Source organism: Halictus rubicundus, chromosome 1, assembly GCF_050948215.1.
Source record: "Halictus rubicundus isolate RS-2024b chromosome 1, iyHalRubi1_principal, whole genome shotgun sequence".
NCBI lineage: Eukaryota > Metazoa > Arthropoda > Insecta > Hymenoptera > Halictidae > Halictus > Halictus rubicundus.
Window position 1 is genome coordinate 28,054,037 of NC_135149.1, and position 15,609 is coordinate 28,069,645.

A 15,609-nucleotide genomic window follows, 5' to 3' on the forward strand; every position below is an offset into this window, starting at 1 on the left:
CTCTGTTGCAGAAACTGCTTGGAGTACACCACAGTGAATGGGTTAAATCCTCTAAGAAGTAGCATCGCGTCCAAATTCCAGTAAGTCAACTTACCTTTTCCGTCCCGTAGTATCTGGTCTGAATAATTTTCGTGCCGCAGAACAGCGTGTGCCTAGCGTGCTCCTTAATGTCATAGGCGATGTCATTGGACGATGGAATAGGCGTTTTCGTGACAGGCACCGATTCCCCGGTGAGCATGGATTCATTGAGGATGCAATTTCCGGTGAGAAGCACCGCGTCGCAAGGCATCAGGCATCCGTGTGAAGGAATGACCAGAATGTCCCCGGGGACCAATCGTTCCGCAGGTATAGTCGCTGTTTGACCGGTAGCGCGATCTCTCATCACAGTCGCCACGTCGGAAGATTGAATGGTGGATATCAGATTTTGTTGGTTCTGTAGACAAACGGTGGGACATTAATAGACTGCGGATTTTACGCATTTATGAGACAAATGACAAATACAAAACTCTAAAGATATTTGAAGAATTTAAGAATATCGTTACATTACTGTTTATTAAAATCATTAAAAGAGAAAATATATCTTTATCCAACTTCTGTCTCTTATAATTGACATAGAAAATTTTGATTTTGCAGAAAGACCTGCAGTCTAGACATTATTGGGCAAGAAAGCGAAACGGATGATGACATACCCGACGATTCTGGAAGGCTGCCATCAATATGCCGACGCTGGACATTGACAAAATAGCCATGGCGTAGTAGTAGTAGTTGTCGGCCACCCAGAGACAGAAACTGAGCAGTTGGAAGACGTAGAATGGATTCAGGACTTCCAGACCGACCAGCGTCATGATGTTCTTTACTGGGATCATAATCTTGTTGCTTCCGTAAACGCAGCGTCTGTGGGAGAATGGTTAATTTTATAATTATCACTTAGTTGATTGTATTTTCCGATTTTCTTGAGATGTCTTTAAACGTGGATGATGTCTACCTCATGTGCTGTTCATAGTAGTTCAGTCCTTGCATCTGATGCAACGTTGAAGTGAACACATCGACGTCCAAGCCTCGCAGCTTCAGGAACTCTGATCTCTCGGGATCCCAGATGTAAGTGAGCTTCTTGCAGGTGAAGAGAACGATGGACTGGACCTCTGCGAAAACATAATCAAATTAATCACGAAATTTATAAACGGTATAATAAAATTCCGACTCGTTGATTCCTACTTTTGAATTGGCCTCCCGACAAGTGCAACGACAATGAGGGGTGGAATTCTTCCTTGACTTCCTTGATGGTGATCATGCTGTCGTTTTCCATCCAGGGTTCATTGTTCATCAGCGAATCGCCGTCGAATGGCTTGTTCCTTTAAATGAATATAAAACAACATTAACGATGCTCAGAAGTATTAGGTCAGTGCAAAAGTTCGTGCCCGATTCTTTGTTGTATTCTAATACGAAATCGGGCAACAACTTTTGCACTGTCCTAATAGATTTGAATTGGATAAACTATTGTAAAATATTGGGGGGGGGGGGGCAAGTGTACTAACATTACATCTTGGACAGTCAGGGTCTTCAGCTTCTTCACATAATAGCTGGTATGTTTTCCTTGGAACTTCTCCACGAGCAGAACAGTGTCCGCGTCCTCTAGTCGGCATCTGGAATGAGTGCTCTGCAACATCCATTGCGGTACCCAGTGGAAGACTAGTCTGAGGAGGCCTCCGGTGACGAAAATTAGGAACCAGATGACCACGGTTAGAATTTTGCTCCTCTTATACCTGACGAAACCAGCGAGAACAATCGATTACATCGTTGCGCAAGAAAATAAAAGTCCCTGAGTCTATTTATCAGTTTCTAAAAATACATCCTCGTACCCATAAATTTCCATTTGGTCTTCTTCGCCGGGGTTCACGTAGTCGACGCCATTTTTAAGGTGGAGAACGCCGGGGCTTCTGGCATCTGAAGAAAAATCAAGATTTAAATAAAGATCGATATAAAACACTGAAAATAAGAAAATCAAAACTGGCAAAAGTGGTCATCGCCAACAGTAAAAACGTTACGTGGACGGCCATCGGTGGGCTTTTTTAGACCCAGACATTTCTATACTAATATTTACCAGATTTACAGTATTACGAAAACATTTATGAAACATAGGGTTTTCAATGAATCCTCTCCTTGTTCTCCTTTAAACTGTGATTGCTGGGTCTAAAAAGACCCGCCGACGGCCGTGCGAGTGTAAAGCTACAAGTTTATCCTCCGTAGCGTCGCATTCCGATCCCCACCGCCCCCCCCCCCCACCCAAACTCGGCCAATGAGAGCGGAGATGAAACAGCCTCTACTGCTGTCGAACGTCTCGTCCCTCCCGCACTATGCGACGTTACAGAGGAAAGGTTGCATCTTTAATCTTGTTTTCCTCTAAAATAACCCTCGCAAACATTGACTTCGCGTCAAACAGGCTGCGTGCCGCAGTTCTAAATTAACTCAAGAGAAAATAGGTGCATAGGTTTTACAGAGGCTTGTCCATAGCAGCGATTACAAGAAGAACAAAGTCGCTAAAGAAAGGGCTGGAAGTAAAGATAAAAAAAGAGAGGCATACTGTATTTTTATACATAAAAAGTTGCAAATCATCGATCGGTAAAGCCGGCGCTAAATATATTAGGGGGACCCATAAGTAATCAATCGTTTTGAAATCTAAAACAAACTTTGTAGTAAATTCAAGTTTTTATTTCTTAATTCATTATATAATCTCGATCATTATCAAGGACAGTTTGCCATCTTTCCTGCAAATTTTCAATCCCCCTCTTATAGAAATCCAGGGTCTGTGAAGCAAAATATGACTCCAGGTGCCTCCTAGCATCCTCTACAGAATGTTTTATTTCTTAAATAATGCTCCAGAGACCTGAAAAGATCAGAGGGAGCAATATCCGGTGAGTACGAGGGTGCGGTAAAACTTCCCATTGCAATTCTTTGATTTTTTTCTGAGTGCGTTTCTCTGTATGGAGCCGGGCATTGGCCATTTGCAGTATTACACATTTTCTGTGGACTAAAGATGCCCTCTTTTTCAATAGTTCTGAATACAGCCGTTGTAATTGCTGACAATACAACTCAGCAGTAACTGTTTCTCCAGGTTTCAACAACCCAAAGTGAATTATACCACGACAGCCCCACCAAATGCTCAGTAACACCTTTCTAAGTGATAAGCTAGGTTTAGGGGATGATATTGCGGTTTGATTTGCAGAAAGCCATTGCTTGGAACGCTTTATGTTGTCATAAAGAATCCGTTTTCATCTCCGGTAACGATTCTGCTAAAAAATGGATCTCTACGAAATCTGGATAGCAATGAAGTGCAAATTGATCGACGAATATTCTCGTTGGTCTCGGATAATTGATGCGGTACCCATATTCCTTGCCTATATGCCTTTCCCATTTCGTGTAAGTGCCTTTGCATAGTTGACCATGTGGACCCAAGGCTTCTCGAAAATTCTTGTATACTTAATTTTGGATCATCTTCCACTAGAGATTTTAGTCAGATAGATCATAATGACCAGCAGCGAACCTTCTGCACCAACGTCGACACTTGTTGACCTTCGATGCATCTCCATAAACATCGCAAATTTTCTTTGTCGTTACCGTTGCATTAAGGGAGCCGGCAGGCATTTGGCCTTGACTGTCACGCTATGTTACGCTGTGCCTATTTTCTAGACATTTCACGCCTTAAATAAGTATAAGTAAGTATAATAAGTGTTTGTACATGTCTTTGCTACGTCTGTCCAGAGCCTTTTTTCGATACGAACACTAAATCTCACGAAGTTAAGAGAATCTCTCTGCAATATACGTATATGAACTTGCAAGGGTCAAAATCTTGACAAATTGACGCTTCAATATTGCAATGAGCAGTTTAAAAGTGGTCACTTGTCTTTCCTAAAAGCCCAATCTACGTCTGTAAAGAGCCCAAATTGCGAATTTCTACCTCATCGTGGAAAACTCGCTTTCTGAAGCAAGTATGACGTCACAAGATGGCTGCCGCAGGGAGATTCTCTTAATTTCGAGAGATTTAGTGTTGGTATCGAAGAAAAGGCTCTGTACAGACGTAGCAAAGACATGTACAAACACGGTGGTATGCATTTTTAATTGATTACTTACTTATTTAAGACGGAAAATGTCTAGTAAAAAGGCACAGCCTAACATAGCGTGACAGTCAAGGCCAAATACCTGCCGGCCCCCTTAACTCCCGCATGAAAATGAAAAAGTATGCAACGACGAATATGATCCTCGGAAGGTACGGTCGCCGTCATTTTATTACAGGGTTGTAAAAAAGAATTATTAGAATACTTTGAATACAGGCTGCTTTACCGAAAACTGTAAAAGGATATGTGTTTCAACGATCGGTACAGAACCGAAGGCGAAACAAATTCTTCGCAAATAATTGATTACTTATGTGTACCCCTAATAGAAATACCGATCGAGCCGAGCTCGGGGCTTACCCTCCAAAAGTTCCGTTTTCTGTTCCCGCTGTTGGTCAGCGGTGTCGTTGGTACCGCGTGTTCCGAACACGCTGTACGCGTTCCTTGCGAAGTTCAAATTCAGCTTGCTCGGCGTGGGTGTCATGACGGCTACGGGTAAGATTTAACGGGAACTCTCTCTCTCTCTCTTTATCTACCCTTTGGTAGCCTCTAGAGATCGGGTAAACCCGGTGGGATCCGTTCGGCAGCTTCCCTATCCCTTTATCGACGGTATCCTTGTTCCTAATTGATCCGGTGGTCTCACAACTACATCCTACCACTATCCTTATGAAACTATGAATGTATTGTCCGTGGGCCGTGGACCCGGCTAGTCGTCGAAAGTAGCGACAGCTAATCGAACCAACCAGGACAAGAGAAGAGTTCGTCAACTGTCCTCGAAGGTAGCTCGAGGGGGGGCCGGAACACTAGTGGTAGGAAAGAACGGATGGCGGGTATCTAGCAGAGACCGGGGAGCTACCCGACAGGTGTACCCGGCTCGAATAGACCGCGGGACGAGGCGTAGAGTTGTTGCGAGCAACAACCCCGTCTGCTACCGACACCGGTTGTCCGCCATCGTTCGGTCCGTCTCGAATGTACCCGACCCGGATGATCCTAGCGCGGCGTTCTGTTGCATCTGGCTGGCATAAAGGATCCGCCGATCCCTCGGATGACGGCTGACCCAACAGCGACGGGCCGCGTAGGTGGTTCGGTCCTTCTGGACGAGGATTGAGCGGCAGGAGTACGAGGACGTTGAGCTTCGAGACAGCAGCAGCAGCTGATGCTATCGCTCCGGACCTGCCCCCGGGTTCCTGGATTCGTGTCAGTCGCCAGGATCGGTCAGCTTTCGCCAGCCAATTCGCAGCGTGATCACGGCTCGTTCACCTTCGCTCATGCCGCGACGTTGGCAGGCCTGGTCCGAATCTCTGGCCGTCGAACAAGGACGGAGTAGCCGGGGTACCTCGAGGTCTGATCGCTCCGCCAAAATTCCCCTCGTCCTGCCCCTGATCCTGCTGGCCGATCCGGGCTGGCCTCGTCCTCCTGCCCCGCAACCGGTCCTCGCCGCCTCTCTTGTGTGCTCGTGCCTCCCTTTGTCTGACTTGTCGCGCGATCTCAAATACATTACGGGTTATAAGGATATCTTGGGTTGCCGACGTACGTCTGGATCGGCAGAAACGAAATTTCAAAAATCAAGATCGACTCTTTTTTCCTTTTTTTCTTTCCCGCGACTACTCCCGCGGAGTCTGACTTATCGACTGGGAACTTCGGTGGTCGGTAACTCGGTTCACCGGTCGCGCTCTATATTACCGATATCACGACACGAACTCTATCACGAATCACACCGGCAACGATATATGACTCTTTCTTTGTTTCTAAGTACAGTACATCACAGTCTAACCAGTGAAACGGTTCTACCGTATAGATCCCTCGGAAATAATCGATCGTACGGTGCAAGAAGAAGAAACAGTCCGGAACCGATCGCGGCGTCAGGCACGTCTCTCGTGGTTTTCACGGGTTTATATATAGCTCGGGTTGCGTCAACATTCAGAGTCTGTTTCGCTGAAGGTGATCACACGATCCGCACGAGTCTGCTCGATGATCGATCCGCCGAGTATCACACTGTGTCTCGACCGGAAAAAAGCACCTCGAACGAGACGCGCTCTCTCGCAACAATATTAACTCTCTCTCGATGATATTTTCCAGGAAACTTGGCTCCCGTCTCGCAGGCCGCTGTTGTATCCCAACAGCAAGTGGTCACTTCAAGGCTCGTCTATTCAGATGATCCGCTTAAACGACTCACCCTCTTCGGGACTTCTAAGTACAGAGAACACGGTGCAATAGTTTGTTCCTAGCATCTTGCTCATAATGACGATCCGGGTTCACGTGTCCCGTCCCACGTTGTGTGTCTACTGTTCGGCGGCCGGCCGGTAAACTAGGAAACGGAAAAGGAAAAAACCAGCTCCCGCAGGAAGTCACTTTGCACTGGCTCGTGTTCCCGGTTGCATCGGTGATTCGACTGACCGTGATGATAGTACCGCGACGAACGAGGTGTACACGCTCCAGGCCACCACTGGTGCGACTGCCTGCTCCGACATGCACAACGACTCTTTATAGGTGTCCTAGGCTACGACGGATCTCCAGCTGGCATGCCTCCCGCTCGCCGACGTTCACCGTGTACGCAAGGATATTCGCGGAAAAATTCCCGGCACACGCACGATCAATCAACGACTGCCGCCCCGCTCGTTCTCGCACAACGTGCTCTCGCAGACCGTTCTAAGATGGCGACCAGGCCGGGACGAACCCGTTTCACGTTGCTCCCCGCGCGCGACGAATTCCACGAATGTCGTCGCTGTCGTCGTCGTCGTCCGCCGCCTATGTAGACACGAATCCGCGTGACACTCGAACCACGTCGCGACGACGAATCGTTTCCCCGTTGTTTGCCACCGATGTCGAATCGCTCGTTCCTCTTCGGCACGGACACGAAAAGAGCGCGCGAGCAGCTGGCACAGAAAACCGTTCGCCCCAATTACCAACGAGATTCCAGCCGCGAATGCGTTAAGGGAGTCGTTTGGCACTCACCGAAGACTTGCGCTCTGGCTGCTCCCGACCCGGTTCAGGGCCGTAACAAGCCCACCTTTAGTCGGTGTTTCGCTGACACGTGGCGCTCGGGAAACCGACACCGGGCGTTCGATTTCGCCGCGCCAACGGTTTTTCGATCGCGCACGAATCGAGTTCCCGCGCGTCAACATTGTCATTGTCGTTACTCCGCTGACGGTTTCCCTGTATCGGATGTCTTCTTTTTTCCCCGGAATATTTCGCTGCCTCGTAAGTGACTCACTGCTTGTTCACGCGCTGGCCCGATAAGCCGGACAGTTATTTTAAAGCGATATTGGAGCAGCTTCGATTATATTAATAGGCGATTAATCGAGGAGGATTTCCTCGCGGAGGACACCGTTTTGTTACGAGAAATTATGTAATTGCTTTTGCTCCGTATCGACGATAGGTGCAGCGAAAATAGATCGGGAAAAAATATTCGTATCTCGGTGTATACATATAGGAAATTATGTAACCGGTGTGCTTCGATAAAGCGCAGCGAAAACAGATTCGCTGCTCGAGCGCCGGGGTCTTTCGGGTTACAATTTATGACCGCCATCGCTAAAGGTGCTGATAAGCGTCCTGGGTTGTACCTACTGTAGGCTGTTCACCTTCATAAAAGACGCCGTTAGCATCGGTCAATAGAAGGTTGTAATGTTGGACTACTGAAGCGTATTCATAAGATTTCGAACGAGTAAATTGTTTTTCTAGGGTCTGGCGGAAACATGTTGTTGACAGAACTCATAGGCTCCCAAGGCTTCAGTCTGTTTATCTCGATAAGTAACCGTGGTGATCTATTTATAAAGAACTGTCACATGAAATATCAAAACCGGGGTAACTGTCCTAGTACACAGCCATCTTAAGCGGTGTTATTATGAATGTGCTATTTCCTAAATATTTCATAACATGGGGTTATAATAATTTGCTGATAGAAATTTAATTTAAGCAATTTGTCTTCAGAAATATCAAAACTGGGGTAGTTGTCCCAGTACACAGCCATCTTAAGCGGTGTTATTATGAATGTTCTATTTCCTAAATATTTCATAATATGGGGTGATAATAGTTTGTTGGTGGAAATTTATTTTTAAGCAATTTGTCTTCAGAAATGTCAAAACTGGGGTAGTTGTCCCAGTACACAGCCATCTTAAGCGTTGTTATCATGAATGTGCTATTTCCTAAATATTTCATAACATGGGTCATAACAGTTTGTTAGTGGAAATTTATTTTTAAGCAATTTGTCTTGAGAAATATCAAAACTGGAGTAGTTGTCCCAGTACACAGCCATCTTAAGCGGTGTTATTATGAATGTGCCATTTCCTAAATATTTCATAACATCGGGTCATAACAGTTTGTTGGTAGAAATCTATTTTTAAGCAATTTGTCTTCAGGAAAGCTGACTGAATAGTTCCAATAAATAGTGTCCAATGGGTAGAGGTTGAGATAAGGCACATTTCCCCTTGAACACACTTGCTTGGTGTTCTTAGAACACCAGACAAGCAACTAGTGTCTGTAGATAAAGTGTAATAGAATATTAACAAGAGGCATCAAAGGATCCCGAGGCAGGTCCGTTGATCTTGATAAATGACCAGGGCGATACAAGAAGCGACGGGCGCTAATCTCCAATTGTGGCGAGAGCCAGACGAAGTCTAATTCCCCGGAGCGTCAATATTTGCCCCCGAACGGCACGAGCCGGCGGTTTACATTGAATTGCGTAATTTCTATCGTTCGTGGGCCGGAGGTAAGCCCGGTGGCGCCACGCTCGATGGCGTCGTGCCTGAGATATACCCCTTCCAGCGGGTTCTGCCTCGACCTACGACGACGTCGTACTCGTGACTCATCTGTTCCCACACGAAGTCCGTCCTATCGGTGGCACGAGTACGGCCCTGTTAATTGCACCTCGGCACCAAGAAATGCATCTTCGGTGTCCCCTGTCGAAATCGACCAGCGGAATGCACCTGTTTAGGGCCGGCCCGACCGAAACCCGGCCGGATCCTGGCGGTTTTGCTTTAAACGACCTCGGGATCCATCGCCGTCTCGCTTCCGTCCGTGGCCCGTTCGAGTATTGAACGGCGCCGCGGTCGATACCTGCTTCGAGCTAACTCGGGCCTGCACAGGCCAGCACGTGCCAGCCCGAAAACGTTCACACCTTATTCTCCTGGCCCGAGCGGAGGGGGAACGGTGCGTACCTGCGAGCGGGTAATTCCGACCCAACCCCCCTCTGGCGAACCCTGCGCGCAACCACGTCCATCAAATTCGACGCACCTGGGCGCGATGGAATGCAGCTCGCAGGGGATGCCACCCGGGAGTTTTTGGGGGATGAGGCGGGAAATCGACCGTCTTTGGGAATTTATTTCGAGCGATGTGCTCGACCAATCTTTTTGAAATTTTAGAGACATGTTGTTACACTGTCTAGGTAACTGAACATATTTTTTTTTTTTTGTTAAATACAGCAACAAATAATAATATGTGTTAAATTCTGATTTACAATTTACAGAATTGGTCAGCGCGATGACGGAGCCGTATAAATATCCGTCGATGTTGTACCTGCTGTAACGACTTCTTTGGAAGTGCTAGAGATGTAAAAATAGCCGAAGACTTGAACTCTTGGAGTAGGAGGACAGGAGATGAATTCGGTTAGCGGAAGAAATATGAATTCACGAGAATATATTTTCACTGAGAAGCCGTTGCACAGAGGTTTCCTGTGTCGCCAACACGAGAGCACTAATGGAAATAATGCTCCATCGGAATTTTCACTTAATGGACCAATTAATAAACAAATTGCGTCGCTGCGACCGGGTCCATGAGAATCTTAATTTGCATGGGTATATGTAGTAGACTCTAAGAAGAAGAATTTTTATTTAAGACGGGTCCGCTTCGACCCAGCATTTGAAACACATACGATCTAGCTGCGTGATTAATTTAGACTGGAGATTGTTCAATTTAGTCAACATATACGGATAAAATATACAGATAAAATATACTCAAACCTCGGTGTCGCCTCGGCCATATTCAAATTTATGTTGATAATTATTTTGCATCGATGCAACTATTTGAATATTTCCATAAACATTGTGCACCGAAGTGTCCAATGCCACAATGCAAAATAATTTTCATTTAGAAGGTTGCTCATTGTCAATTCCGAAAATTATTCTCCGTTGAGAAATAAATTATTTCTTCGTAACGTCAACACTTAGACTTGTATCGTCAACATGACTACATTAAAGGGTTCGAAACACGTTTGAAGGAACTGATAAGAACCGTCCATTTCCTCAGAACATACACACGTTTCCAGACAATTATCTGTACCGCGTGTCTTCCATGAATCGATGCAGCTTAGCATGCATGTTCTTGCGAAACGGGAAAACTGTCCCGGCGTTCAACAAACGTGCTAATGGCTCCGTATAGTTTGCTTTTGATTTCAAGTTCCCTTATCAGCACGGACATCGCGACACTTTCGAACGGAATTTTTCTCCGGACGATCGGGCGCCTCCGTCGCGCACACTGCCATGATTAATAACGACGAGATAGCGAAACTTATGTAAGGTGAACACTGTTGAAATCCGCGCGGATGGACGCGCACCGTTCCCCGACGCATCCAAGACGCAGCGGCCAACAGGAAGAGAGTTGCATCATCGATTTTTCCTCGACGAGAAATCGCCGGGTTTCCGGTTAATTCGCGCACGCTCACTATTCCGATCGCGTTCACTATAACGAACGCGTTCCACGTGTCCGCGTCGCGTCGTTAATAACTACGAACCGCCCCGGAAAAAAAGAGCTTCCATCGATCGAACTGTCAAAACGATTTGCATATCTTCCCTTAAAAGAAAAACTACCCTTAAAAATCGGAAAAGTTTGAAGGTCGTTCGCCATTAAAACGATTGAAGACCTTGGCGAGCAACAAGTCCGTTTTCCGGTAAAACGTATTTATTGAAGCTTTATATATTTTTATATTATTGGTTCAATTTTAACCCTTAGAAATGTAGACCAACTACTTTTCGATCATTTTTCTTCGTGTCTTCTTTGTTTAATCATTTATTTTGTCGAGAGTATTATTCTTATTTTCACGTTGTAATGACCCATGCACAATTTTTTTATTTTTTATAGTATAGCATTTACTCAGATTACAAAGTATCGTACTAGGACCTTTCTAAAATTCTGTATAAATTTTCTCAGACACCTTCAAGTATAATTTAAGAGTAAAATGATCCAAATCTTTCGAGAGAGTTAAAGAAACATAGTATTTGCAATTATCGTGCAATACAGTAGGGAATGTTAGCGTACAGAAATTTTGGGGTCATGAGAGACCCCATACCGGTTGAGAATTAACCCCCGGATGACCAATACAGTGATTTCTCTATATACGTCGCCAAAGCCTGGATGATAAACGTCGCGGAGTTATCCCCACTACTCGAGAGGCCTCGGACGTCGAGGAGTGTAAACATAACACGGGTATGTCTCCTGCACGATACATGACGCTGACAAGACCCGTGTTGTTGACAAATATCGAGAACTCACTGTATGTACAATTTTATTTCGATATAAGACGACACTTTCATTTTGAAATAAGAAAATATCGTCTTATGTCGGATGAAAATTGTAGTAAAAAATCGGCGTGGGTCAGAAATGACTCCGGCATAGGCACTAGAACTCGCAAGAGTCTGAGGGTTAACGTATGATGCTATCTGTTTTCTATTGCGAAAGGATTAATCCGTTTTCGACGTGTCGCTCCGTTATCGTGCACTTATGGCAGCGTATCGGCGTCCGATGCAGAGATAAACGTTAATTGTTTTCGGTTCAATTTTCTCTTATCGTCTATACTCGAATTCTTTCCGAGGTTTTGAAGGAAGTCGTGCGAGGACATCCGAGTCTCGTTCAACTTCGTCGATACGTGTATTATGCGTTCGTTCGCAAGCACCGTTATGTAAGATCAGTGTACGTTTTCGTGGCGTTTCGTAAACATAAACTTGTCACGGAACCAATACGTCCCGAGGAATTGTGAAAGCCTGTGTTCGTTCGTCACGCGTCCGTGTGTACGTTATCTTTCACTTTGTTTAATGTCACCGCGACGCGACGTTTCAATGAGCGTAACTCGAGTATTCGATCGAGGCTCGTTGTGTTACTCGCATTGTAACCCAACGCCGGGGATCAATTAGCGCTTCGAACGCTATGACACGCTGATAATTGTTTTCGCTGGAACACCGTCTGGAAGACCGACCTTGCCCGGCATCTCGATTCCCTATCATTATCTTATCGTTTTCGCACGAGATACATTGTAGATTTTTCCTGCCGCACGAAATTTCCTTGTAGATTGCGAGGCTTTCCAAGAATCTGCGGGTAATTATAATTAATTGACATTGATCTAAATATAAATCTGTGTGGAGACAGTGTTGGAGAATAATCGCCGTGGCATTCATTACGGAAAATAGTTCTTTAGGAGCTTACCATTGTATTTGTCAATTAACGTTCGAGTGAAATTAGAATTATTCAAGTGTTAGAATTATTTAAGAGATATATTTAGATTAGAAATATTTCAGAAAAATCGCGGTGGAATGTTTTTGTGAAAAATTTGCAAGCGCAAACGCATAAAAGCGTATCAATACGTACGACGGCGGTATCGACAGGAACTGACTATAGCGAGCAGCATTTTCGCAGAAACTGTCGAACACATGCGAAAATTTCGGGAACAGCGCATCGTGCTTTTTCGCAAGGAATTTCTTCGAAACCGGGTGAATGTTATCCCATGTTTTCGCTTTATTTTCCCACGAAGATTTATCTGACCCATTGTGTGCACTTAGGCGAGATAAAAGGGGAATTTTCCTAACGTCTCCGAGCGCAGCTGGACGTATTTCCTCGCGTCGAGATATCGATATTTCAGATCGTGCGATACGAGAGACAAAAGCCGACGATTTCATCAACGCGGGTGTTGTAACGCATTCTTTTTAACAAATTGAAACTTGACCTTTGTTGAGAACCACTTCGGAGCAAATTTAATCATTGCTCGACCGTCTTTAGATACTATCAGGAGCTTTAATTAGCTTTAATTGTTACTAGGATCTTGATAAATTGTATTCATTAACGAAATTAATTAGTAAAAATGCCGAGATAAAACGGGAATTTTTCTAACGTCTCCGCGTGCGGCTACATTGGCTACTCGATAATAGTCCAAAGCGTGGGTCTCCCAGGGACAAATATCGGCTATAAGATACTATTCTTTGATCCACTGCTGAACGTAGAAAAGGACAACGAAGTTCTAGAGGTAGTGGGGATAGTTCTGGGACAATTATACGCTAGATATTTATGACAATTATCGAGTAGAGACTGTATACGTATTTCCTCGCGTCGAGATATCGACATTTCAGATCGAGCGATACGGGAGACAAAAGCCGAGACGATTTCATCGACGCGGGTGTTGCAACGCTGTTTATTTAACAAATTCAGACTTGACCATTGTTGAAAACCACTTCGGAGCAAATTTAATCTTTGCTCGAACGTCTTTAGATACTATCAGGACAGGCTTTAATTATGAGTAGGATCTTGATAAATTGTATTCATTAACAAAATTAATTAGTAAAAATGCCCAGATAAAACGGGAATTTTTCTAACGTCTTCGTGTGTCTCCGTGTCTACTCGATAATTGTCCAAAGCGTGGGTCTCGCCAGGGACAAATATCGGCCAGAAGATACTATTCACTGATCCACTGCTGAACGTAGAAAAGGACAACGAAATTCTAGAGGTAGTGGGGATAGTTCTGGGACAATTATACGCTAGATATTTATGACAATTATCGAGTAGAGACTGTATACGTATTTCCTCGCGTCGAGATATCGACATTTCAGATCGAGCGATACGGGAGACAAAAGCCGAGACGATTTCATCGACGCGGGTGTTGCAACGCTGTTTATTTAACAAATTCAGACTTGACCATTGTTGAAAACCATTTCGGAGCAAATTTAATCTTTGCTCGACCGTCTTTAGATACTATCAGGACAGGCTTTAATTATGAGTAGGATCTTGATAAATTGTATTCATTAACAAAATTAATTAGTAAAAATGCCCAGATAAAACGGGAATTTTTCTAACGTCTCCGTGTGTCTCCGTGTCTACTCGATAATTGTCCAAAGCGTGGGTCTCGCCAGGGACAAATATCGGCTAGAAGATACTATTCTTTGATCCACTGCTGAACGTAGAAAAGGACAACGAAATTCTAGAGGTAGTGGGGATAGTTTTGGGACAATTATACGCTAGATATTTGTGACAATTATCGAGTAGAGACTGTATACGTATTTCCTCGCGTCGAGATATCGACATTTCAGATCGAGCGATACGAGAGATAAAAGCCGAGACGATTTCATCGACGTGGGTGTTGCAACGCTGTTTATTTAACAAATTCAGACTTGACCATTGTTGAAAACAACTGCGGAGAAAATTTCATCTTTGCTCGACCGTCTTTGGCTACTATCAGGAGCTTTAATTAATCCTAGTGTAACTGTCGCGAACCTTGTGTTGTCTCTTTGTCCACACGTTTCGGGGGAGTTATGCGTGACGGTTCGAGCTGCGATTTTCAGCAATGGCATACCACGAAGATGATGGATGTCGCGAATTCGCGAACCTCCCCGGCCCCGGAACACAGACGAAACGCGACCTCCATGCTATTTTCGCACGGCGCGTCGGCCGATTCGATGAAAATCGTCTCGTATTCTAGTTACTCCTCGTCTCTGTGACTGGCCGCCTGCATTTAGAACGTTTGAACTTTTCGGGTCTATAATAGTCCAGTGACGAGGTCGCACCGTTTCATTGGTGTCATCGTTTCCGGGGAGGGATTATTAGTAACTCGTGCTTTATGCACAATGATTCAACTAACTAAGCTGCGTACGGCTCCCCCCACCCTCTTGTCATTTGATCAAATAGTCGTCAATGTTCGCTTCTCAAATTGTTCAAAGAACTGCAAATTGTCTGCTGCCAGAAACACAAATACATTCGAATCATCAGTCAGCTTCTGAAATGGTTCATACGGTTGCGCATTTCCTGTTATCTGTTCAATAAAAATTTATATGTCTTCCATTTTCTCCAAGTGTACTGAGAGCCCAAGGTTCTTTATGTAATTGTTTCAAATGCAGTAGTACGAGATTTATAGTGACTATATACGTTATAATTGTCAATGAATCATCGACGTTAGATTCTGTAGATGTTCACAGAGTTACACGTTTCCTTTTATCTGTCCACTAAAAACTTATGCGTCTTCCATTCTACCCAAGTGTAGAATTCACTGAAAATCCAAGGTCCTTTATGTAATTGTTTCAAATTCCGTAACATGAGATTTTTAGTGACGATATACAGTATAATTGTCAATGAATCATCGACGTTAGCTTCTGTAATTGTCCACAGAGTTGCACGTTTCCTGTTATCTGTCCACTAAACATTTATACGTCTTCCATTCTACCCAAGTGTAGACTTCACTGAAAATCCAAGGTCCTTTATGTAATTGTTTCAAATTCCGTAACATGATATTTTTAGTGACGATATACAGTAT

The 15,609-nt window shown here is 44.6% G+C and overlaps 1 protein-coding gene and 1 long non-coding RNA gene across 3 annotated transcripts in view; one reads left to right on the plus strand and one right to left on the minus strand.

The window, feature by feature from the left end:
* The window catches only part of Anne (polyamine-transporting ATPase anne boleyn), a 29,389-nt gene that overhangs the window by 3,847 nt on the left and 9,933 nt on the right, over positions 1 to 15,609 (minus strand). Inside the window, exons 1-7 of one of the 2 annotated variants that reach the window (XM_076798695.1) lie at positions 4,470 to 4,611; positions 1,860 to 1,944; positions 1,536 to 1,763; positions 1,216 to 1,352; positions 986 to 1,142; positions 690 to 894; positions 95 to 433 (exon numbers count right to left, since the gene is read on the minus strand). In XM_076798695.1, the coding sequence (XP_076654810.1) occupies positions 95 to 433; positions 690 to 894; positions 986 to 1,142; positions 1,216 to 1,352; positions 1,536 to 1,763; positions 1,860 to 1,944; positions 4,470 to 4,593 (1,275 nt within the window). In that variant the 5' untranslated portion in view covers positions 4,594 to 4,611. Of the gene's footprint in view, positions 1 to 94; positions 434 to 689; positions 895 to 985; positions 1,143 to 1,215; positions 1,353 to 1,535; positions 1,764 to 1,859; positions 1,945 to 4,469; positions 4,612 to 15,609 lie in introns of those variants that run through there. The other variant, XM_076798701.1, reaches the window with a different exon arrangement.
* LOC143361279 (uncharacterized) lies at positions 7,343 to 10,317 on the plus strand. Its single transcript, XR_013083432.1, has 2 exons — positions 7,343 to 9,492; positions 9,574 to 10,317. It is a non-coding gene; the product is annotated as an uncharacterized LOC143361279 (long non-coding RNA).